The 25,267-nt window shown below is 36.5% G+C and overlaps 2 protein-coding genes across 2 annotated transcripts; one reads left to right on the forward strand and one right to left on the reverse strand.

Moving 5' to 3' along the window:
* Window positions 1–15,882: 15,882 nt before the first annotated feature.
* Window positions 15,883–16,398, reverse strand: OCT59_000817 (uncharacterized protein; the record flags this gene model as incomplete). The annotated part of the gene is made up of 1 exon (XM_066139133.1): window positions 15,883–16,398. One exon carries the CDS (start codon window positions 16,396–16,398, stop codon window positions 15,883–15,885), a length of 516 nt encoding a protein of 171 aa, XP_065988566.1.
* A 4,861-nt stretch (window positions 16,399–21,259) lies between these two features.
* Window positions 21,260–21,774, forward strand: OCT59_000818 (uncharacterized protein; the record flags this gene model as incomplete). Its single annotated transcript, XM_066139134.1, has 5 exons — window positions 21,260–21,262; window positions 21,347–21,383; window positions 21,453–21,485; window positions 21,563–21,579; window positions 21,658–21,774. 5 exons carry the CDS (start codon window positions 21,260–21,262, stop codon window positions 21,772–21,774), a joined length of 207 nt encoding a protein of 68 aa, XP_065988567.1.
* Window positions 21,775–25,267: the final 3,493 nt, after the last annotated feature.

Consider the following 25,267-nt stretch of genomic DNA (forward strand, 5'->3'; position numbering starts at 1 on the left):
CGTCGAGAGGCGTATAAGAGGTGGAAAAATTATGCCACTACGATCGGGGATGTGTACTGTGAAATCGAGCTCTCGGAAAGCATTATATAAGAGGGAAATTGACTGGATAACGTTTGAAGATGTAAACGACCTCTATAAAAGATGGATAAACCAGCTGCACGAGGGGATCAGGCTTTATATTATGGAGAAAATGCTTAGGAATGGGATGGTCGTGGACCCCCCAAGAGAGAAACCATAGAGTATGCATTAAGTGAACAAAGATGGGGAGGCGATCCTTGGGGACTGGGAGTGGTATGAATGGACTCAACAGGAGTAAGCATTTTGTACTTGACTTTCGTAGGAATTACCCTGCAGAGTCATATTTTTTAGATCCGGCCGGCATTACCGCGTAATCCCGAATTACCGAAAAAGGAAATTTATGTTACACAAGGTTCCAAACGCATTCTTACCAAATCGATTTTTTGTGGAACGGGTATCGCACAAAAAGGAAATGATCTACGTACCGCATGAAATCACGTGACACTCTACACATTTGTTCAGGGTATCACGTGACATGAACTCCGTTCACATTTTCTGTAATATAATCCATAGTTTTCCATGAATGCTTTTTAGGCCAATAATCCAATAACTTATTCATCAGGTATCCTCGTGTTTTGCGACAAGGACTGATGACCATGTAACCTCATCATCAGGCATCCTCGCATTTTTTGACAAGGACTGATAAGGAATGATGATAGATCTCTTACCGCTGATCTATTGACCAAAAATTTTCGGAAAGAAAATTTTATATCTTCGTACTAACAACTCTTATATTTTACCCAACTCATACCTTCTAACATGTCTAGAAACCTTGCTAGAAGAGGTGGCGGCAGCTATAACCCTAACAGTAATAAGGCTGCTCGTCAAGAAAAGAAAATAATAAAAAACAACTCTCTGATAACTCTGGTTCCGATAGCGATAATAATTCCCAAAAACGTTCCCGTATACTTACAAAAGACTCCATGGATGAAGACTATGAAGATTTCGTTGCCGACGCGCCGGCTGACGGTGGTTTAGTTGGTTCAACTTCGACCGCTATTCCTCAACAAAATAATTCCCGCAGCACTGCCCAAGAAAATACTCAAGCTTCTACCCCGAAAAATTCTGCTGCGCCTACTGCGCCTGGCCAAGACGCGTCTTCTGGAGCTAACGCGTCTATTCATACACCTCGAAACAAAGAAAATAACCCATCCCCTAACGCGTCCCCTAATATGGACGTTAATGATGGTACATCGCCCTGATCAGGCTGTTGATCCCTCCCCTACCATTACCATTAATCGTCAAGATTTCCTGGCTGCGGCTGCGCCCAACTCCGCTCCCCCAAACTCTTGAGAAACTTAAAACCAATAAGGCAATTATAGAAGCCGTTAACAACTTATTTTTAGAAACGTATGAATCATATACCGGTCGTGCACGTATGACTGGCTCGGGGACGCTAAACGTCTTATCATACATTTTCATACTGCGGAAGCTCGTGACTTGTGTGTTGGTAGCACACATTCCGACTTTCCGGACCTTCAATTCCACCTGTACGATCCCAAACAGCTCCCGGTCCGATGAAGACCTCCGTGCAATTCAAGTAACAGATATCCCGTTCTTCATTACTAAACCGCAACTCCAATCCTATTTCAAGAAGTTTGGCAACCTCCTTACCATCCATCTTTACTCGAGGAAAGGTGCTAAGATGCAACAAGCCCGCATTGTCTATGATCATGCCGATGCCATTTCCCGTTTCACTACTCAATGGGCAGTTTACTGCTTTTCTACCCTGCTTGCGTGTTACCCCGTGCCACTACTCCTTGGATCAAAAAGCCGCTCGTAGAGCGTTCGTGTTGTTCTCTGGACTTCCCGCTAATACTAAAGATATTCATCTCGCTCCTCTGGTTAAAGAACATGGAGCAAAAGCAATTAACATTCCCTTTCCCCTGAATTCTTATAAACCTAAACCTTGGGCTTATGTCACCTTCAACTCGCAGGAAACAATGGATGCCGCTATGGAGCAAACTATTGGTTTTCAAGGTCGTACTCTTCGGTGGGGTTCATCCAATGATTCGAAAGCTCTTTGCCATCGTTGTGGTAAACTTGGTTGTGCTCCTACCTCTTGCCCGCTTAATCAACGCCGTGGTCGCTCACGTACACGTGACCCTGTGGCTGCTCTTAAAGAACGTTTCAATATTGGCCAAAAGCCCGTCCAATAGAACGCACCGCGCAATAATTCACGTTCTCGTTCTCGATCTAAATCTCGGGATCGTTCTGCTTCTGCTCACCGTTCTAATTCCAATTCCAATAGTTCTAATACTAATGGTAATAACAATAATAATAACAAACCCCCCTCTTCTGGTTCGCCTGCCCATGGACGTGCACCTTCGATTACCCGAAAAGGCAAAGATAGATCTGTTTCTTTTTCGTCCAATGCTCGTGCTCCGCTCTCTGATTCGAATTCTTCTAGTGCGCCTAGAGGCCGCTCTTAACATTCTTAATGTTCTAAAGAACCTTCAACAAGATGTTGCTCGTGTGGAATCCCGCATTTCCTCCCTTGAACTAAACAACCAACGGCTTTCTGCTATAGAAGGTCATTTAGGCATTAGTCCTCCCTCTGTACCTATCATTAATTCTGAACCTGATCAAATGGAAGAAGATCCTCCCGAAATCACTGGCACTTTAATCCAACATCCCAATGCTCCCTCATCATCTTCTGGTTCTATGAAACCCCCTTCCCCTAAATCTATTTCCAACAAGGCTCCATAGCTCGCTTGCTACTTCTAACCCTTCCCAGCAAGACGAATTGAACTCAGTTATTCAAGATCAAAAGGCGATTAAAGATACTTTACAATCGCTCACTGGTTCCATTCAAGGTTTCATTGCTTCTCTTGGTGGTTCACCCTCCGATCGAGCTTCAGCTCCTTCGCAATAACTGACTTCTCACCTTTTTTTCCCCGTACTTTATTATCATTGTGCTCTAATGTCAGACAATTTTAATTATGATACATTTGTTCGAAACCCACCCAACCCCGTAGATACTTATATCTTTTCTGAACATGAATCTTTATTTACTACCCCAAATTCTTCCCCTATCCCTAATTCCTTTAATATTTCATCTTTTAATGTTAATGGTCTTCGCCATAATAGTCAAATTAAATTTGAACAAATCTCAAACTTTTTTAATCTTAAACATATTACCTTTGGTGGTATCGTTGATACCCATTTAACCCCTAAACAAATTCATTTCTTATCTAAACGCCTCCCTAATTATACTGTCTTTTCATCTGATATAGATAAAACCAAACAGGTCAATTCTACTGGTGGCGTCTCCCTTTTCATTGAAAAATCCCTTGCTTCCCATGTACAAGATTTTGTTTCACATTCCTCACGAATTTTATCTGTTGACCTTTATTTTAAAGGCAACGTTAAATTTCGTATTTTTGTGATCTATATTCCCCCTATTTCTGATTCTAAATTACGATCAGAAACTATTGATCTTCTTTTACAACTTTTGGTGCAAACTAAACAACAAAAATTTTATCATGCCATTTGTGGTGATTTTAATATGCACCTAGATACCTATTACCCTATTTACTTTAATCGCCCTGCTACCGCTTCGCAACGATCATATCGTTTGCTACATCATCTTTTATCTCATGGCTATGAAGAAACTATTCCTGTTAACGCTTCTGACTCCTTAGGCACCTTTCACCGTGATGACCAAGTTACTCGTATAGATTATGTTTGGTCTTGCCCAATGCTAAAAGGCTTCGCTCTCACTTCTTATATCTTTGACGCCCAAGACACCTGCTCTTCGGACCACAATCCTATCATCACGTATTTTGATGATTCACTCTTGGTTGCGTCTATCAAGGTTGCTCGTGCTAAACAACTTCAACGACAGACTCGTCGCATTTTTAAATTTGATTCCGTCACTGCTCAGCAATGGGAATCCTTTTCTACTTGTACTGACTCCTTATGCAACGTTTCTCCTTCCACCTTTTCAACATGGCACATCAATCAACAATGTGAATATTTACATTCCCGTATCGTGAAAGCTGCTAATGCCTCTCTTCCGTCTGTCAGCGGTTGGCAACCAATTTACACCTACGATGCCTAAGGATTTGGAAGCTTTAACTCAACATTATCGTTTCCTCAGCCGTCTTCTGCATTCGATACGTTTATTGCGAAAATATCCTTCCACATATTATAATAGATATGAACGTACTTGGTCCGCTCATTTCATTCGACTTCAAAAGATTCTTCATCTTTATAAGAAGGTTATTCCTTCTCCCCCTATTTTACCTACTTCTTTATCCACATGTAGGCAAGACGATTTTAAATGTTTATTGGAATCTTTAAAGTCTATCTCCAATACCCTCCATGGTTTCCTTCTTCTCAAAGAAAAAGACTTTCAGGACTCTTCCATTCGTGCCAAATTGGACGATCGGGACAACAATTTTGAAACTGATATTTCTTCCTTTATTAATTCTGCTCTTTCAAGAACTCGACGCCGTATCACTTTGGATCGTGTCTTTATTGATTGCCCTACGCATCCCAAACTTTTAACGGACCCACTCGACATTGATAACGCTGTTATCAACCATTTCCAAAATTCCGTACCTATCAAATCGACTCCTCCTATTAACATTTCTGCTTTACCGGAAAGATGGTCTTCCGCTTATCGCCCTATGGACGATGTGGATTCCTCCATTTATAATTCTTTATTGGATCCTCCTACTCTGGACGAATGGTTGTCTACGGTCTCTTCTATGCCTAATGACAAAGCTCCTGGTCCCTCTATGATCACTTATGAGATGCTTAAGCATCTGGGCCCTAACACTTCCGCTTTGATCTTAATCCTGGTCCAATCATGTCTTCGTACTGCAGATATTCCTGATTTATGGCGTCAAGCTATGGTTTTCCCTATCCCTAAACCTCACGAATGGAAATGTCAACTCAAGAACACAAGACCTATTACTTTACTTGAAGTAATTAGGAAATCTTTGGTTAAACTTTTTTACAACCGTCTCGCTTCCATTTTGGCTTCAAATGAAGTGCTCAGAGGAGGAAACTTCGCTGGTCTGCCTGGTGGTTCTTGTCGCGACCCTATTGTCGTTTTTGAATCTATTATCCATGATGCTCATGTCAACAAATCGCCGCTTTGGATCCTTTCGCAAGATATTTCGAAGGCTTTCGACTCGGTTGATCTCAAGATGTTGCGTTTCGCTCTTGAACGCATTAAACTTCCTGCTTCTGCTACAAAATTTATTTTATCCCTTTTCATGAATCGCTCCAATCGCGTTTTTACTGCTCATGGAACTACTCCTTCTTACCGTGTTCGAATTGGTATAGATCAAGGCGAAGTTATCTCTCCCTTACTTTGGGTTATATATATAGACCCTTTGTTAACTGTTCTTAAGAATGAAATGATGGATCCGTATACGCTTCATGCTCCTTTATTATCTAATCCCTTGGCTATGACCAATTCTGATGGATTACGTATCAATAACTTGGTCTTTATGGATGATTCCACTTTAATTTCATCATCCAAATCCGGAATGGAATCGATGCTCTCTATTACGGAAGAATTTTATCAAATTAATAATACTTCCGCTAATCACAACAAATATGTTTTAATTACTAATTCGTTGCCTTCCACTTCAGTTCCTTCACCTTCTCCTGTCGTGTTTGACTTACATTTATCTGGATTGAACAAAGTTCCTTCCATTTCTATTGTGCCCATCTCCATGAATAGCTCTTTCCGCTTCCTGGGCGTCTGGTTCAATGTCGCTGGTTCTCGCGATTTTGTTAAAAAGCAAGTTGCTAGAGAATGTAACTCTTTCGCTGCTACCGTTCGTCCTGCCAAATTATCTGCTAAACAAGTTGTCTATTTGCACAACACCGTCCTTATCCCGAAATTGGAATATCGCATGCAAGTCACTCACCTCTCCGAATCTGAATGTGCCTCGGCAACCAGTAGTATTCGTTCCATGGTTAAACATAAGGCCAATTTTTCACGTGTACTCCCAGATTCTATTTTGTTTTTATCTCAAGGCTTGGGATTGATTAATTTATTTTTTCACCAATCACAAACACATTTAACTAATTTATTTTTATTAGCTAATTCTTCTTCTTCTTTTATGAAAAATTTATTTTTCTATAGATTACGTTTAATTCAATTTTCTTTTTTGATTCTTATTTCTCCGTTGTTAGTTAAAGATTGGACTATATGGTCTAAACTTTTGCTTTTAAGCAGGATTATATCGCTTGCACTATTGCTCTCCTGACTGCCACTCCTTTCAAGTTGTCGTATTCTCCACTTTCAGCTTTGCCTAACCTTACTATATCCGATGGTCATACGCCTTTATTTGAAATAATGACCCCAAAGATTTTTATCTCTTACTTCCGACGTCTAAGAAGTCTGCAACTCTATTACCTATCTCAATTTATCACGCCTCAAGGAACCCATATGATCACTTGGAATGTTTATCTTTCCAGCTTATCAAGTAGGAAAGGTCATCGAGTCCTCCCGCATAAGTGGTTCAATGACATTCATCAAAATGTCACCGTTCCAAATTCCAATTCTCTACTCTTGGATCAATTCTCTTCCGAAGCCGTTCCTTCAGGCGTTGATTTGGTTCCTGCCTTTGGTTCCTCTAGAAAATCCATGAAATGGATCGTGTCTTTGGACGAAGATGGTTCCCCCTTTATTTGGAAAACAGCTCGGCAAACAACAATATTCTTGCAAGATTGTCCATTGGACTTCTGATTGTGTGACTCGACCTAATGATGTTATCACGCTCACTCCTTGTCCTGGTTGTTCTAAACATATACCGGTTACCCATACTAAAAGTAATCCTACAGATGTTACTCCTTTATGTATCATCCCAAAACTTTCTCCTCTTAGATCTTTAATTCTCCCGACAACGCAGGAGCGTATTAGACATGATACCTCTACTATTACTTCTCCTTTCACTTGGGCGGACCTTGATGAAACTGTAAGATCATATTATGGTCGTTTGGACACTCAACCTAATTTTTCACAAGTAGAGATGGTTACTCCTCTCCTACTCTTTCTTCTTCCTCTTTGGGCTCGGCTGCTTCTCTCGCTTTTGCTGCCTCACCGTTAGCGACTCCTCCTAATAACCATTATTGTTTTTATACTGATGGTTCTTTAATTAACCTTGGCACTCCTGATGTTTCTATGGGTTGGTCTTGGGTTCAAGTCCTCGATGGCGCTGGTTTTTTCCAATCTATCGCTGCTTACGCTCATGGAATTATTCGTAACTGGCCTTCCTCTACGAAGGCTGAAATTGCCGCTATACATGCTGCTCTTACAGTCACTCCTCCCTTCTCAACGGTCGACTATTTATACTGACTCTCAATCTGCCATAGATGGTCTTCGTCTATGTGCTACCTTTTCTTATTCCAATAGTAGGCTCTATTACAAGACCACCAATTTTGAACTTTGGGCTATTATTGAACGTCTCATTTTCTCTAAATCTTTATCTGTCACGGCTGTTAAAGTGAAAGGTCACTCTGGTAATTTCTACAATGACTACGCGGACTCATTGGCCAATTCTGCGCATACTTCCTCTTCAGCAGTTCTTCTTTCTGATTTGGATCAAGTATCTCCTCACGATTTCTTATTAAAATATGATGATATTTTATGCGAATCCAACCCACGACGCCTATTCAAGCAATATTCGCAAATGCTGTGGATGCATAGACTAACGCGTTTATCACGTTTTAATTTCACCATTGATTTATCTTTTACTTCAGATTTCGTGATTGATTGGGATCTTACCTGGTTTTCGCTCAATTCTGAACCTCAACATGATGCCTCTTTTACTCGAGCTCATGCTTCCTCTCATCGCACCTTCAAATTCAAACTCTTTTTGGAAGATTTGCCTACTTTGGAACATCTTAAAAGAATTCGCCCGGACTTGTATATCGACATTTTATCATGTCGTTCATGTCTCGACTCCAAGGAAGATTTCATGCACCTTTTTATGTGCAAATGTAGACGAATCGCTATGGAACAGATTCTCCTCTCCTACCAACATCATTTTATCACCAAACTTCAAGAAGCTGGTGATCTCGTTAAGAAAGATCCCTCTTTACTTATTAACAAATTTAAATCTCTTCCTTGTTGGTCCTTTTCTTCTTCAAATTGGACTTCATATAGCCTTGTCCGTGGCTGCCTTCCGAAATCCTTTGTTGAAATTTTTGAAGAACTTTCTATCCCACGTAATTCTGCGATGAAGGTTATCTCTGCCATCCACAATCACTTTATCCAAAAGATCAGAAAACGAATTTGGCTACCGCGTTCCTATGACAAATCTAAATGGGAAAATGCGATGAACATCACTCAAAAACTTAAACTTTCTCGGCCTTCAAATTTGCCAAAGTCTACGTACTTACCTTTCTCAACTTTACCTCCTCCGACCCTTTCCGACGCCGCACGTGACTCCGACGTTGATTATTTAAAGAACTCGATGAAATATGGTTTGCCTTGGTTTAATCACTATTCGGGTTTTATGGGTCGTCTAACGGTGCAACTTACTAACAGCTTTAGCAGGGTGGTGTGTCGATTTTAATAATGGGCGCATTGTTCGTTGGTTTGCTTGCATAGTTGCTTCTTCTTAGGTTGGAATATATCTAGGCGGGGGATCAGGATAGTTTTAGTGTTATGCGATTTTTTCCTTTCTGAATTAATTTTATAGCTTTATTACTGTTTTGGAGACTATATAGTTTTATTTTTAGTTAATTTTATTTTTCTTTTTTGTACTTTGAAAATTTTATTTTATTTTTTTGTAAGTTCGTTAAATAATTTTAATAAAGATAAAGGCTACTATGCCATATTTGCCTTGACAAGGACTGATGACGATGTCACTTGGTTATTGTAAATTGAAGATAACAATTAGGTATGTAGACACGTACAGAAAAAAGACATGTCATACCCTTATATAACTAATCCTATAACCGGACGTCCAATCCGTGTTGGTGGAGATACCTTTAATCGAATAGTTATGGAATCCCATGATTATATCGATGGAAGGCTTGTCCGTAGACAAACCGTACCGCCTCCACCCCAGGAACAACCTGTATATTTAAATACAGATACAGGACGCTATATTCAACACGGTACTAGAACGTATCATAGACTGGTTGAGAGTGACTACGAGGTAGTTGAGGACTACTACCTTGTTCATTCTGAAGAGGAGGAGCTTATAGATGAAATCATCAATGAAACACGCTATAATGAGGAAAATCTTGATGGCCAGCGGTTAACTTTCAATAATATACAACAAATCAGAGCCGCTATTCAAGCTGACCAAGATGAATATGATGATTTTATCTTACAGCAGAATACGACTAACGGGACACCTTCCTCCGGTCCTTCCGGTCATCCACGAACTTTGGAGGACCATGCCCCGAGACTTGCAGAGCTTAATATTGAGTTGTGTAGGGAATGTCTCATGCCTGTAAGCCCAAGTGACTTAACGGACAAGTTGTGCAAGGACTGCGCTTCCTAATGGTGAGTCCTCCGGTCCTCTGGTCTTCCGGTCTTTCCAACGGTTGATCCCTTAATGCCAGTTATTTTTTTTTTATACAAATGACAGGTATTTAAAGATAACAATATATAAAAAAGATTGTGAAGGATACTAAGTGAGCGAATAATCAAAGAAAGATAGCCATGTCAACATCAATCGTAATAAACCAGTGTCAGAACTGTGGAGTATTCTCTGCAAAAGCGGCATATAGAGGATTATCCAGCGTGTTGTATAGACAGATTATAAAGAAGATTGGTGACGAGAGTGAACCTTTACAAGCCTTGGGACTTGCCAGGGATAAGTTGGTCCAGATTATCCGTCGGGCAAGTAATGCGGATTTTACGCAATTATTCACACAAAGACTAGATATGAAAATTATGGACGGAGATTCATACGAGGATACTAGGAAGTGGCTTCTTGAACAGCTTATAGCCATTGGATGTGACAGTGGGGAAATTGCCTTATATCAGTTCTTACGGAATATATACCCGGATGGTATTGACGAACCCTTTACTACATTCTATGAGAACTATGTAAATCATGTAAGAAATCCGATGACTAAGAACTTTGCTTCTCGAGCCTTAGGAGCTATTGGATTAAAAGCTAGGATGCTACGGATTGACTTCGAAGGACGTAAAAAAAGCGCCATGATTCTTAGGGCTTCTGCGGAAGAACTTCGTGAGATGGGTTGCTAAAGCAACCAGATTCTTACAAAATACTATTGATCCCTACTCGTAATGCTCGACGGTCCATATGACCCTTAGAAAAGATCTGTAAAAGGACCCCGATGCCTTCTATTATTTTTTTATTATCCAAAGGGTGACTAGACTTTAGGACTTCATATCGGAAGAATAACTCCTTTACGGTCTCAGATTTTGGAATTTCAGTCTTCGCGGTCCTATCCCGTACTTTTGCTAAGAATTTTTGGAAGTCTGATCAGGGTTTTACCAGATAGTCCGTAGGCTTCCCGAAAGACGTACTTAATCCAGGTATCTGCGTTCTTAGCTATAATACCAGATACGAGGAGGTGTTTTCTCTCTTTAGGCGATGGATATTCCCGAGCGAAACTCAATTAGCTGGGAGGACTTTTTGCTTCAGCTACAGCTTTCTGGCCATAAGGACTAAACTTTGATCGAACTGGGTTCAAACTCGGATCGAACGGGGATTGAACTGAGTTCGAACTAGGATTGAACTGAGATTGATCAGTGATCGAACTGAGACTAGTATCCCATCTAACCCGAATAGATAACGGATCGCTCTTGGATCTTCTAAGATCAAATACTATAAATTCGCGTTGTAGAGTAAGGTCATCGATTACTGGAGCTAGTGACTCCGATTCTTCTGTATACTGGCGGATGATCCTCTTAGTATCGGTCAAACTTCCGTGACCTCCATGTAGGGAAATATAATTCACATTTTCACGAATAGCCTTGGGAATGGTAAAGAATCTTTGGGCCACATAGATACACGAGATATTTTTGTGACGCCCGTGTGTAAAAAATCCAGTGATGAGATCCTGGGTTTTTTTAGGCGCATCCATCAAATCCTCGAAGATTACCACAGTAGCCTGGGTGGAGTTGAAGTCCTTAACATTTGGAATCTCACTATGGGATACTGCGGTAAACGGAATTTCTTCTTCTTTGAAAAAATCACGTACGACTGCCCACTTCGGTTCATCGAGGTATCTGCCAACTAGAATTACCGCATCACATAATATGTACCTTTCGCCATCCTCCTTTGCCTTCTTGTCTCCCATTAACAAATTAATAATCATAGTTGTCTTACCCGAGTCAGAACTTCCTGCTACGGCAAGACGGAAAGGCCATGATGGGGCAAACTCATTACCCTGTCTCGAGTCGGTCGTGTACTCGTCCAAATTGTATACATAAAGATCCATTTGAATTTTATTCTATCTTAGTTTAAATACGATGTCGACACCAATTGCAATTTATACTCCTTCAGAGCCTACTGGACCGCCTCCTAGGGATTTGCGTGATATGAATAATATACCATTAGTTGCGGTAATTAAGGATCTAACAGATTTTTTAACTGTCAGTGATCGCATGGTTGTTAATCGAGATGTACAAAATGCAAACCATCGTCTTAAACATGCTCTTAATTTATTAATTCATCGCTGTAGAGAAACATACGAAGAACGCGATATATTAAAAGCAGAACGTGATCGATCTCGAAAAGAACGTGATGAATTACAAGATGAACTCGAGGTTCAAACGGGTTTGTTAGGTCTTACACAAGATGAGCTAAATAACGTACAAGATACTATTACTAGTTTAGAAGCTAATTTGGCTGAATTGGAACATGAGTTTGGTGGTATGCGGACGACTAATCGTCGTCTTCAGCAGCAATATAATCTTATGAGAGGAGAACGTAATAGAGCTATAGGTGAACGTAATAGAGCTATAGGCGAGCGTGATGTGGCACGAAATCGGCTTGTATATGCCAATAATCGGGTTCTTTTTGGAATTCGGACATTGGGACGTCTTAGGAATCGACTTTTCCAACAAATAGCCGCTCTGCGTATCCAAGTACAATGGTTTCGGATTAGACAATTGAACCCTCCTCCACCTCCTCTCAACCATCCACAAAATACGATATGGCTGCCGTTGGTATAGCTGCCCCCATATTTCATGGTCGGGAAGATGAAGATCTTAATCTTTTTATTGATAACTTTTTAGGGTATATTAATACCGTTGGTATTGATCCATTGGACGATGCCGGTGCGCCTCCGGGTCGGGTGCGAGCAATGGGGGTTCTTCGTAGCTGTATGAGAGATGAAGCGGCGAGGTGGTTTGATGCAGAACTTACTGGAAAAAATTGGGAACTCTCGAATATTCGGTTAGTGGCTACTGCAAATGGTGGAGCCGGTGCTACTCGCCGAGCGTTCAGAGCTTTAGCTGTTCCTGAGGTTGCTAATGGATTACATGTTGTACTACTTACTCCCGGGTCTGATGCTGATGTATATTCAAGGGTTGCAGGTAATGCGGCGAGAACCGTTGGAGAAACATTTTTCCCATCACGCGCTGATATCGTTAGAACGAATTTTAAAGTTGAAGAGCAGTGGAGGCGTGCGGGCGGACGTCCTACTCATCAACCCGTTAATGGGTTGGGAGATCATGGAGGTCCATTCAATGCTGCTGCCCAGAATCAACCGATAGTCTTACAGGGGATTCTCCTGGATCAAGCATTTATGCATATGCGCACAAATTTTCCAACCGTCGTGGAAGAAAGACTTCAAATACGATTTAGTAACCTTTACCAGGAACAAGGTGAACCTGTTCGATCTTACTATAAGCGAGTTGAGAGGGCTGGGGATATTGTAGGATATAATCGAATTATGGTTACTGACCAGTTCTATAGAGGACTTTTGCCGGAAAACGTTATTGAAGCTTCCAGAATCGGGGCGGCACCTCTTAATATATTAATCGATAGATTGAGTGATCTTGAGCGACGAAAGGGCGAAATGTTCTATGGATTACAAAGGCGTCAGGGTATTGAAAAAGCTAAAAAAGAGGAATTGGCTGGCTATACTCATCCCGTGACTCCACATGAAGGTGCTGTAATACAAAGGTCAACAGACGTTATTACTCAAGAACGATTACAAGAATTGCTCCAGCCGCAGCCGAGGAACTTACCAAGAACTTCCAGGCACAATTTAAACAATTACAAGCATCTAAGCCAGTTCGTAAACCACCGGTCTATAGACAACAGATTAAACCTATTCGGCCGAAGCCACGGCCACGCGTTGTTCAGGATCATCAGGATCCGCGATTGGGATGATGGTTATGTAGATCATGATGTTGGTGATGACCCCTGATGCTCCTGAATGGACTAGTGATGATGATCAACATGTTATTGATCTTATTATGGGATATGAGACGTCTAAAAGATTTCCAAAGCGACTTCAGAAGGCTAAAGATAGACGCGATGATTTGGAATTAGCCCGAGCAATGAGAAACCTCGATCTTAATGATGATGCTATGGATATTGATACTAATACCGCGAGTTTTGATGACTTGAAAATTGTTCCTGATGAGGAAGGTGGTTTTCGGATTTGTGCGGTTCGAAGTACAAAAAAAAAGTAAACTCGGATAAGGGTGTAAGTATCTCGAAACTTCTTAAATCTGTTCCAAAAAAATCAGTTAAAATGACTCCTATTAAGATTCCTGTGAAGGTTACTAGTAGTAAGCCCACACTTATAAAAGCCGTCACCAAAAATGATTCATTAAGTTTATTAAGGTCTGCAGATTTTAGAAAATTACTCCGCGAGATTCTTCGGGAAGAATTAAAGTCTGCTCGTAAAAGTACGGAGATTCCGGAAGACCTAGTTGAGGAAAAACAAGAAGAGGATATCAGGGAAGATGATCCGATGGATATTGACATAGCTCGTTTGGAGAATACTAAAGATCTTTTAGCGCTGGATGGGGAGGTCAATGGGATAGCAATTCAGTGTTTAGCAGACACTTGTGCTAACGCGTCTTTTATTCAGAGGGAAGCCGCTGAAGAATTAGGGTTGAATATCGACAAGAGTATTACACATAACATATCCGGCGCTCCGGGTTCTGGTAGGACATTCGGCATGGTAAAAGGTGTGTCAATCAAACTAACCCCTGATTGTGTAATCACTGAGAATCTCGCGGTTTTAAGCGATTACAAGCATAGGGAGATTGGATTGAGCCGGACGTGTCTGAAACGTTACAATTATGATGTCCATGAATCACGTGAACATATCGCCCTTACTTGTAATGAGAAGAATGTTTTTATCCCGATAGTTTCTGACGTGAATCGAGGAGACAAAAAATAGGGAATATTTATTTTTTATTCCCAAAACTTGCGGATTAAGGCAGGGACATCCTCCTCCAACCGGTCAGCGGGTTCCCAAGTGGCTTCGGTATCTGGGTATCGTTCCCACTTGACTAGATACTGGTCTCGACCCTTCCTGATGCGATGCCGGAGTATCCGCTCAGGTACAAATCTTTCGGGTTGCCCTCTTATCACGGAGTCAGGTGGGGGATATTCATTTTCTGGAACAATCTGCAACTCTTTTCGGGTGTACGCACATCTGGATACACCTAGTCGCCCGTGTGGTCCAAAGAAGATACGTAGGAGGTTGTTCGGGTGAGAGTATCATTTTTTTGATGACACGAATATTGGGATTCCATCTTATGTCACCTGTACGAAATTTTCCATGAAGTTTATTACCGAGTACTGAGATAGGTTCATCTAACTTTACTTTCGGACACGCGTTCCTTCAGAGAGAAGGTCCGTCTTTTTTGACACTTTTGGTGATCCAGTCGGAATGTCTGGGGGATTTCTTTGCCAGATTTCATCTATTTTACTAACCACATCATGGAAATCTTCTGACCATTCCACGGATGTCACCCCGGTCTTCAACTCCTGTGCTACCATTCGTTTGAGAAGGGGTTCTTGAATAGCTTGGATAGCTCGTTCAGCGTATGATTGCTGTTTGTGTCTTCCCGGTTCTCCAAACCTCATCATCACCCCTAGGCTGTTCAGGAAAAAATCACGTACCTGATCATTGGTGAATTCTGATCCAGAGTCTGTCTCTATTCGATGTGTTGGTGGCTTAATGCGATTTCTTCTGTAGATTTTAACAAATCCATTGAGAACCCTATTTGCAGTTTTATCCTTTAGGGGTTCTGCGTCGACTCGTTTACCCGCGACTTCCACCAATACGAGGAAATAGTGGAATCCTTTGGGGTCGACTGGCATCTCTGCGAGATCTGCCTGATGCGTCGCATTTGGTTTCCATACAACTACTCGTGGACGCTCTGATGACTTCTCCTTTAGGGGCTTTTTGTATAGGTTGTAGTGCTCCTCACCTTTTAGAATTCGTGCTGGTACTCCGGAGAGATTGTAGTATTTGTAGTAATTCTCTAATTGCGACATATTACGACAAATTAAAGGAAAGATTTTGGACTTCAAATCTTAAAATGACACGATTTTACTGCCTAAAGTGTAAGAAGGAAACCGAGACTGCTAGTGAAATACAAGATATGACCACAAATGGGCGTTACCGGCTGCATGGCGATTGCACAGTTTGTGGTATGCATATGAATACTTTTACTGGGATAGACTGGGTTATCAAAAAGAAAACCAAGGAGAAGAAAAAAGAAACTGCGGCTAAAAGACATCAGACGGCGTACAATCGGCAATGCAAAAAACTCGGGCAGAAAATCTTAGATTCTGATGACACGTGTAAGCAGTGTATTGATAAATGCCTTAAGGAGGCAAAAAGAGGAAGACGGATTAGTACCGCCTTCTAAAAGTATTCCTCATCATCCGAGTCATCGAGAGATACCTCTCCATCATCTGATTCATCGTCCGAGTCATCAAGAGTGCGGCCTTCCTTAAGCAATTGGATGTTGTACGTTATTTGAGTCCATTTCTCCCAGTCGGACTCTTGCGTTATAAAGCCACATCTGAGAAGAGCTCTTTCTACTGCCACCATTCCTGCGAACCTAGTGTATTTTTTCTGATCGGCTTCATTGAAATTGCCAATGGCCTCCCTGTAGTAGTCTACTGCCTGTTTGTATACCTCCTCAGCTTCTTTATATCGCTTCCACAACTCGGCTTTACAACCGTTGTACCAGAGTCTGTTTATCTTGAGATGTTTTCCGAATTCTTTGATCGGAAGGTTTCTGACCATCTCTCTTACTATGTCCGGGTCGTTGAAGGGCGAAGCCTGCATTTGGATCCATTTACGGATTCCATAGATGTCTACAAGATCGAGACCAAGATCTTCGGCAAGAGAAGTGGCGGCGTGTAAGTTTATCATTGTATGTTACTTATAGTTACCTAATCTTCAATTGCCGAATGTATTTTTTCCAAAGATCCGCGCTTCTACCCGGTTATCTCTCTGTGGCTTTACAGACCTTCTAGGGGCTATTAACCTACCTGTTTACTCGGTTTGCTATCTCACTGCTTCCGACAGATGAATAGACTGAATCCTGATCATATGACAGATCTATGACAGAATGACAGATCTGGGGGGGTAAAATCAAAACTTTTTTCTGGGAGTATCACCTCTCCCGATTTTTCTGAAACATCTGTCATATCCGTCATATCTGTCATACCCCTCTGATTCTATCGTATTTTCCTCTCTTTTCCCTTATTTCATTCTTTTTTAGTATATTATTATATGACAGATGTTAATGACAGATAGTGACAGATATAGGGGATTCCTACCCCACGGAGGGGAGATGTAGGTACTGCGAGGCCCCTGGCCGAGGTGGGTTGAGCGTAGCGAGACACACTACCAGCCCGACGACAGTCTGCCTCCTATACTGTTTGCCGTCGTGCATAGTGTGTTATAGGAAAAGGCGGACTTGAATTATATAGGTGTAAGCTTATGTTATATAGGCGTAAAGCTTATATAATTAACGCAATGAAAATCCTTTAATCAAAGGTTAAAATAGGCATGATGGGATATTCTCATATATCATGAGCTCTGTCTGTTCGAAGTGTCGTTTTATATATAATTAAGTAGGCTTAAGTTGTAAGTAACTTTTTTATAACATTGATTATTGGAGAATGGAGAATTAAGTGGCAAAAATAATTTTTAGTTTGTAAGACTTTAACTCCATACCAACTTGTGTGTGTTTGGCGTATATTTTATTCCCTAACCCTTAGACCCACTCGTGGGTTGGTAGGTTGCTTTGCACTTCTTGCAGCCTATCTTTAATGGGTTTTAGGTCCACGTTTGCCCATTTAAAATTTATTAAACAGGATGTCATTCGTCTAAACACATTGCAACGTTTGTTGATGAAGCTATAATTGTCTAATAAAAGTTCGCTTTGCCAGGCAATTTATGGTGGATTCAATGGATCAAATTACAAACAACAATAATGCAGTCATATGAGAATTCCAGGCCAAAGAATAAGGGTGAATTGTCAAAGTTGAAAATATATTTGTATTTTTTTTTTAAAGCCGTCATTCTCATGAACTTTTTCATTGTATCCCTAAGTTCAATGATTTTGGTAATAATGAAACTGCAGTTGTTTACAGGGGTTTCCCGCCAAACTTCTGAGGTGAATTTATGTCTGGTGTTTTCGAATCTACTTATCCTTTTTGCAATAGAGTCATAGCGAGTCTTCTTAAAGCGTACCTGTGACATCCCATCCAATTTGGGCAGTGTCGCTGAATCTAAAGCAAGGTACCCGGTTAATCCTCAACTTTGGGTTGATGAGTTATGATTCTGGAGTATTAAGGCATAATGTTTTGACTTACATTACCAATTTAACTCATAATTCTAATTTATTGAATTAGTTTATTATAGATTTATTGATATTTTTTTTTATCTGTTATATAATATTTAAACTAATGTATACTTTATCTGTAATTAAAATTGTTATTGTAATAAATAATCGGTAACTTAAATCTATTGAAATTAACTTTTAAATTAGATTACAAATTATTAAAATATTATAAAATTGAATTTAACGATATTTGATTGATTTGATATTTTTAAAGGTAAATTCAATATTTATAGATAATATCATTTTGATATTATTTTGATACTGAATTAATATTAAAATAATATTATATTGATATTGCATTTATTAAAAAAAAATCATTATTGTTATAACAATATCAAAATGATATCGTTTCGTTATATCAAAACGATATCATATTAATATCGTATTTACTTTCTATTTTTCATTATTGTTATAACAATATCGAAATATCGAAATGATATCGATTTGATGTTTCGTCAATATCGTTATGATGTCGATTAGATAATTATAAAGTGATATCTTTACAATATCATATTGATATTGAATTAATGTTGGAACGATATCATATTAATATCATATTTACTTTCTATTTTTCATTATTGTTATAACAATATCGAAATGATATCGATTTGATGTTTCGTCAATATCGTTATGATGTCGATTAGATAATTATAAAGTGATATCTTTACGATATCATATTGATATTGAATTAATGTTGGAACGATATCATATTAATATCGTATTTACTTTCTATTTTTCATTATTGTTATAACAATATCGAAATGATATCAATTTGATGTTTCGTCAATATCGTTATGATGTCGATTAGATAACATCACGAAGTTGATCAAATGTTAGACATGTATTCATCAAACACAAATTATTTAATAAATGCTTAAATTTTGTATTTACTGAATGCTTAATGTTTTATGAATACCTATTTGTATTTAAAATCAGTATTTAGTTATCATTATAATAGATTACAAATTAAATATTTATCATTAAATACTTTATAATTGCTGCTTTAACAAAACGCTTAAAAAATATTTTAGATTAATACTTATTAATTGCTATGAAAAAAAATACCAATTAAGCATTTGAATTTATCATTAAAAAGGTATAAAATATGGGCATTTAAATTTTATTATTTTTTATATTAAGCCTTAGAGGCTTTTCATAAGTACCTTTAGTATAATAATATAAACTTTGACTTAGTGCTTCGAACAGGTCAGGTGATTTCAGGTGACCTGATCAGGTTGTCCTGAAATAATAATGAAAGCTTCAACCTGACCTGGTTGACCTGTTAACCTGAAAATAAAAAACATAGTTTTTCATTTTTTATTTATTAAAAATGCCAGTTTATGGCATTTTTCATATTTATTTATGAAAAAAACGCCATTCTGGCGTTTTTTCACTTTTATTTCTTTTATTTACAAAAAATGCTGGTTTATGGCATTTTTTCACATTTATTTATGAGAAAAAACGCCATTCCGGCATTTTTTCACTTTTATTTATAAGAAATGCCAGTTTATGGCATTTTTCTCATATTTATTTATGAAAAATGCTGGTTTATGGCATTTTTTATCATATTTATTTATGAAAAATACCGGTTTATGGCATTTTTTTCATATTTATTTATGAAAAAAATGCCATTCTGGCATTTTTCACTTTTTTTTATAAAAAATGCCGATTTATGGCATTTTTTTCATATTCATTTATAAAAAAAATGCCATTCTGGCGTTTTTTCACATTTTTTAATGAAAAATGCCAGGCCGTGACATTTTTTCATAATTATTTATGAAAAAAAATGCCATTCTGGCATTTTTTCACTTCTATTTATGAAAAATGCCGGCTTATGGCATTTTCATTATTTTTTATGAAAAAAAAAGCCATTCTGGCGTTTTTTCACTTCTATTTTGAAAAATGCCAGCTTATGGCATTTTCATTATTTTTTATGAAAAAAAAAATGCCATTCCAGCGTTTTTTAACTTTAATACCAGTTTATGGCATTTTTTTCACTTTTATTTATGAAAAATGCCAGTTTGTGGCATTTTTTCATTATTTTTTATGAAAAAAAGCCAATCGGCGTTTTTTCACTTTTTATTTATGAATAATTACCCATCCTGAAAAAATCAGATTAACCAACTGACCTGACCTATTCAGGTCAAAGGTTCGGTACAGGTCACCTGATCTGATTCAACCTGAAAAAAAGTTTCGCCAGTTGACCCGATCTGAAGGAAAAATGTCTTAATTCCTAAAATTAGTGACGAGAATCATGTGATATAGATTATCAAATTGATAATTTTTTTTTTTCCAACGAAGTTTCACCTTTTCCATTTTTTCTTCACCGAATTTCTTATAAGCTTATTTATCAGGATTTACATTACATTTCCTTTTCCCATTTTCCTTCCCTTCGTTTTCTTTTTTTTGTTCTTTTTTTTATTCTCTCCATTTCCATTTCCTTCATTCTTTTTCTTCTTCAAATTCGTTCTTTCCTCTTTTTCATCCTTCCCCACTTCTGTTTAAAAAAAAAGTTAAAATCACCTACAAAAAAAATCCAAAATTCTTTTTTTAGATGGTTATTTCGGTCTCCCCGGACACAACATTTCCGGTAAACTATTTTTTTCTTCAATTATATTTATTTTAACAAGCTAGTTTCTAATGGCTCATTTTTTTAATTTTTTTTAGACGGTTTTGTTCTTTTTTTGTATATTTAGATGCGTGGAAATTCAGTTTCATTTTTTCTTTTTTTAAACAGTTCTTTAGTTTCTTTTGACATGTAAGTTTTCGGTATATTTTTTTTTATTTTCCTTAATTTAACTACTCTGACGAACTGTTATTAACAGTTCACTTTTTTTTCTTTTTTAGGGCTCTTCAAATTTTTGTCACATTTCTTTAGGAATTCGGTAAGTCTTAATTTTTTTTACTAAATTTTTTATTTTTAACGAACTATACTAATAGTTCATTTCTTTTTCTTTTTTAGGCAGATCTTTCTAGTTTCTGGAGTTTAGATGGCTTGGATTTGAGTACTTGAATTTGGTAAGAGAGGGGCTATTTTTTATAATTCTTTAATGAAATGTTTACTAACGTTTCATTTATCTTTCTCTTTTTAGACAGCTTCTTTTTCTTCAAGTCTTTATACTAAGGTTGCTTGTTTAAACCTCTTCAAAATCCTACGATTAGTTTCATCAAAATTTTACTATAGATTTATTATAGTTTCGGCAGAGTTTCAGCAGTTTTGGCATTTATAATAAGTTTTGGCAGTTTCGCCTTTCTCCAAAGTTTCACCAGTTTTTAATATAACTTTAATATAGTTTCGGCAGAATTTCGCTTTTCGGGAAAACGCCATCTTGCCTAAACCCCTAGGTTTTGGCAAGCAACCTTACTTTATACGCGCAGATTATGGTATATATATTTTTTTTTTGTTTTTTAAACATTTTTATTATAACGAAATGTTAACCTAACAATTTCATTTTTTTATTTTTTTAGGCAGGTCTTCGGCTCTTTGGACATGACATTTCAGTAAGTAATTTTTTTCTTTTATTTATTTTAACGAAACGTTTATTAACATTTTGTCTTATTTCTTTTTTTTTAGTCAGCTTCTTTAAAACTTCTTTGACGTGGATTCGTAAGTTTTTTTCTTTTTTTTCTTTTATTTATTTTAACAAAACGTTTACTAACGTTTCATTATTTTTCTTTTTTTAGACGGATCTTGGATTCTGGTAAGAAACCAGAAGAAAATTTTTTAATTTTATTATTTAATGAACCATCTTTAATGTTTCGTTATCTTCCTTTTTTAGACAGCTTGCTCTTCAGACTTGGATGGCATGCATTATTTGAATGAAATCATTTTGTTACAATCTGTGACTAAAAATGATGAAAATCAAGATGGGATAATAGAAAACGCATTGGATTAGGTGAGCTATTTTTTCGCTATTATTTGTTTTAACGAAACGAATGAAATGTATTCTAATGTTTCATTCTTTCTTTTTTTAGATGGACCTGGACATGTGAGATTTCGGTAATTGTTTTTCTTTAAAATTTTTTTTTAACAAAACGTTTGCTAACATTTTGGTTTCTCTTTTTTCTTTTTTTTTAGGCAACTGGTTCTCTGGTTCTCTATCGGGAATTTTAATAAAGATATGGATAATAATAAACATAATAATACACTTGAAAGTGAAAAACAGGTCCATCCTACTTCTCGTACTTCATCTAATAGTAATACATCAAATAAATAGATAGCTACATTGATTCCAATGGGTTTTTTTTTTATTTTTATGAAACGTTTATTAATGTTTCATTATTTTTTTTTTAAACGGAACTTGGATTCTGATTCTCCAGGTCTGAACACGTTGGATTTAGGTACTTCTACTTCAGTAAGTATTGGAGTTTCTTTGATTTATTTCTTTAATGAAACGTCTTACTAACGTAGAGTTCCAATCCGTCATCCGACGGATGATCAATCTCTTCTCATTTATTTTTGGAAAGAGACATTTATGTTTCATAATTTATAATTTAGGAACTGCATTCGATGTAAGGTGATCAGACTATGCATTATTTAATTAATTGAACATAAAATAAATGGGGTGAAATCTTAGTCGGATTGAAATTTTCATCCGTCAGATGATATTTTAATCCGTTCCTAATTTCTCCTCACTTTCATTTTTGAAAAAAAAGTTTATTTATTAAATTATATACTGTATTATGCTCTTAGGATATCCTTAAAAAAAAATGCTCTTTTATATTAATTAAATGAGCGTACAACTGTCAAAATGTGATTATCCGTCAGATGACGGATTGGAACTCTATACTAACGTTTGATTTTTATCTTTTTTTTTCTTGATGACCAGATGACCAGATCTTTGAAAGCATAGAATTTTGGTAAGAGGAATCTGAAGTATTTTTTTTTGAATATATTTCCTAGTTTTATTTATTTAATTTCATTCTCTTTTTTATTAGATAACCTGGTCTCCAGATGCATGAAAATTCGTTAAAGAATTGGAAATCTTTTAATTTTAAATGGCAGGGAGGGTCTTTGGAAGTATTGAAAATTTTAATTAGTTGTAATATTATATGTAATATAACAGGACAATATGTATATATATAATAATAAAATTGAGTAGTAAAATAATAATAAATATCAATATTAAAATAGCGTAATATACTATTATTTATTATATAGTAATTAATTTCTTTACAGAAACCTTGAATTTTTAAACAATACCGAATTGATATAATAATGATGTTAAATAAATATCGTGGCGATATCGATTTGCAAATGATATCATTATGATATCGCAATGATATCATTTCAATATTAATTCAATATATCGAAATGATATCGTAAAGATATTTGTTTGAAAAAATATCAGATCAATATCATTTCGATATTGTTATAACAACAATGAATTTTTTGAAAAATGGGAAGTAAATACGATATTAATATGATATCATTCCAACATTAATTCAATATCAATATGATATCGTAAAGATATCACTTTATAATTATCTAATCGACATCATAACGATATTGACGAAACATCAAATTGATATCATTTCGATATTGTTATAACAATAATGAAAAATAGAAAGTAAATACGATATTAATATAATATCGTTCCAACATTAATTCAATATCAATATGATATCGTAAAGATATCACTTTATAATTATCTAATCGACATCATAACGATATTGACGAAACATCAAATCGATATCATTTCGATATTGTTATAACAATAATGAAAAATAGAAAGTAAATACGATATTAATATGATATCGTTCTAACATTAATTCAATATCAATATGATATCGTAAAGATATCACTTTATAATTATCTAATCGACATCATAACGATATTGACGAAACATCAAATTGATATCATTTCGATATTGTTATAACAATAATGAAAAATAGAAAGTAAATACGATATTAATATGATATCGTTCCAACATTAATTCAATATCAATATGATATCGTAAAGATATCACTTTATAATTATCTAATCGACATCATAACGATATTGACGAAACATCAAATCGATATCATTTCGATATTGTTATAACAATAATGAAAAATAGAAAGTAAATACGATATTAATATGATATCGTTTTGATATAACGAAACGATATCATTTTGATATTGTTATAACAATAATGATTTTTTTTTAATAAATGCAATATCAATATAATATTATTTTAATATTAATTCAGTATCAAAATAATATCAAAATGATATTATCTATAAATATTGAATTTACCTTTAAAAATATCAAATCAATCAAATATCGTTAAATTCAATTTTAATAATATTTAATAATTTGTAATCTAATTTAAAAGTTAATTTCAATAATAGATTTAAGTTACCGGTTATTTATTACAATAACAATTTTAATTACAGATAAAGTATACATTAGTTTAAATATTATATAACAGATAAAAAAAAATATCAATAAATCTATAATAAACTAATTCAATAAATTAGAATTATGAGTTAAATTGGTGATGTAAGTCAAAACATTATACCTTAATACTCCAGAATCATAACTCATCAACCCAAAGTTGAGGATTAACTGGGTACCTTGCTTTAGATTCAGCGACACTACCCAAGTTGGATGGGGTGTCACAGGTACGCTTTAAGAAGACTCGCTACGACTCTATTGCAAAAAGGATAAGTATATTCGAAAACACCAGATATAAATTCACCTCAGAAGTTTGGCGGGAAACCCCTGTAAATAACTGCAGTTTCATCATTACCAAAATCATTGAACTTAGGGATACAATGAAAAAGTTCATGAGAATGACGGCTTTAAAAAAAAAATACAAATATATTTTCAACTTTGACAATTCACCCTTATTCTTTGGCCTGGAATTCTCATATGACTGCATTATTGTTGTTTGTAATTTGATCCATTGAATCCACCATAAATTGCCTGGCAAAGCGAACTTTTATTAGACAACCATAGCTTCATCAACAAACGTTGCAATGTGTTTGGATGAATGACATCCTGTTTAATAAATTTTAAATGGGCAAACGTGGACCTAAAACCCATTAAAGATAGGTTGCAAGAAGTGCAAAGCAACCTACCAACTCACGAGTGGGTCTAAGGCTTAGGGAATAAAATATACGCCAAACACACACAAGTTGGTATGGAGTTAAAGTCTTACAAACTAAAAATTATTCTTGCCACTTAATTCTCCAATAATCAATGTTATAAAAAAGTTACTTACGACTTAAGCCTACTTAATTATATATAAAACGACACTTTGAACAGACAGAGTTCATGATATATGAAAATATCCCATCATGCCTATTTTAACCCTTGATTAATGGATTTTCATTGCGTTAATTATATAAGCTTTACGCCTATATAACATAAGCTTACACCTATATAATTCAAGTCCGCCTTTT

Source organism: Rhizophagus irregularis, chromosome 1 (assembly GCF_026210795.1).
Source record: "Rhizophagus irregularis chromosome 1, complete sequence".
NCBI lineage: Eukaryota > Fungi > Glomeromycota > Glomeromycetes > Glomerales > Glomeraceae > Rhizophagus > Rhizophagus irregularis.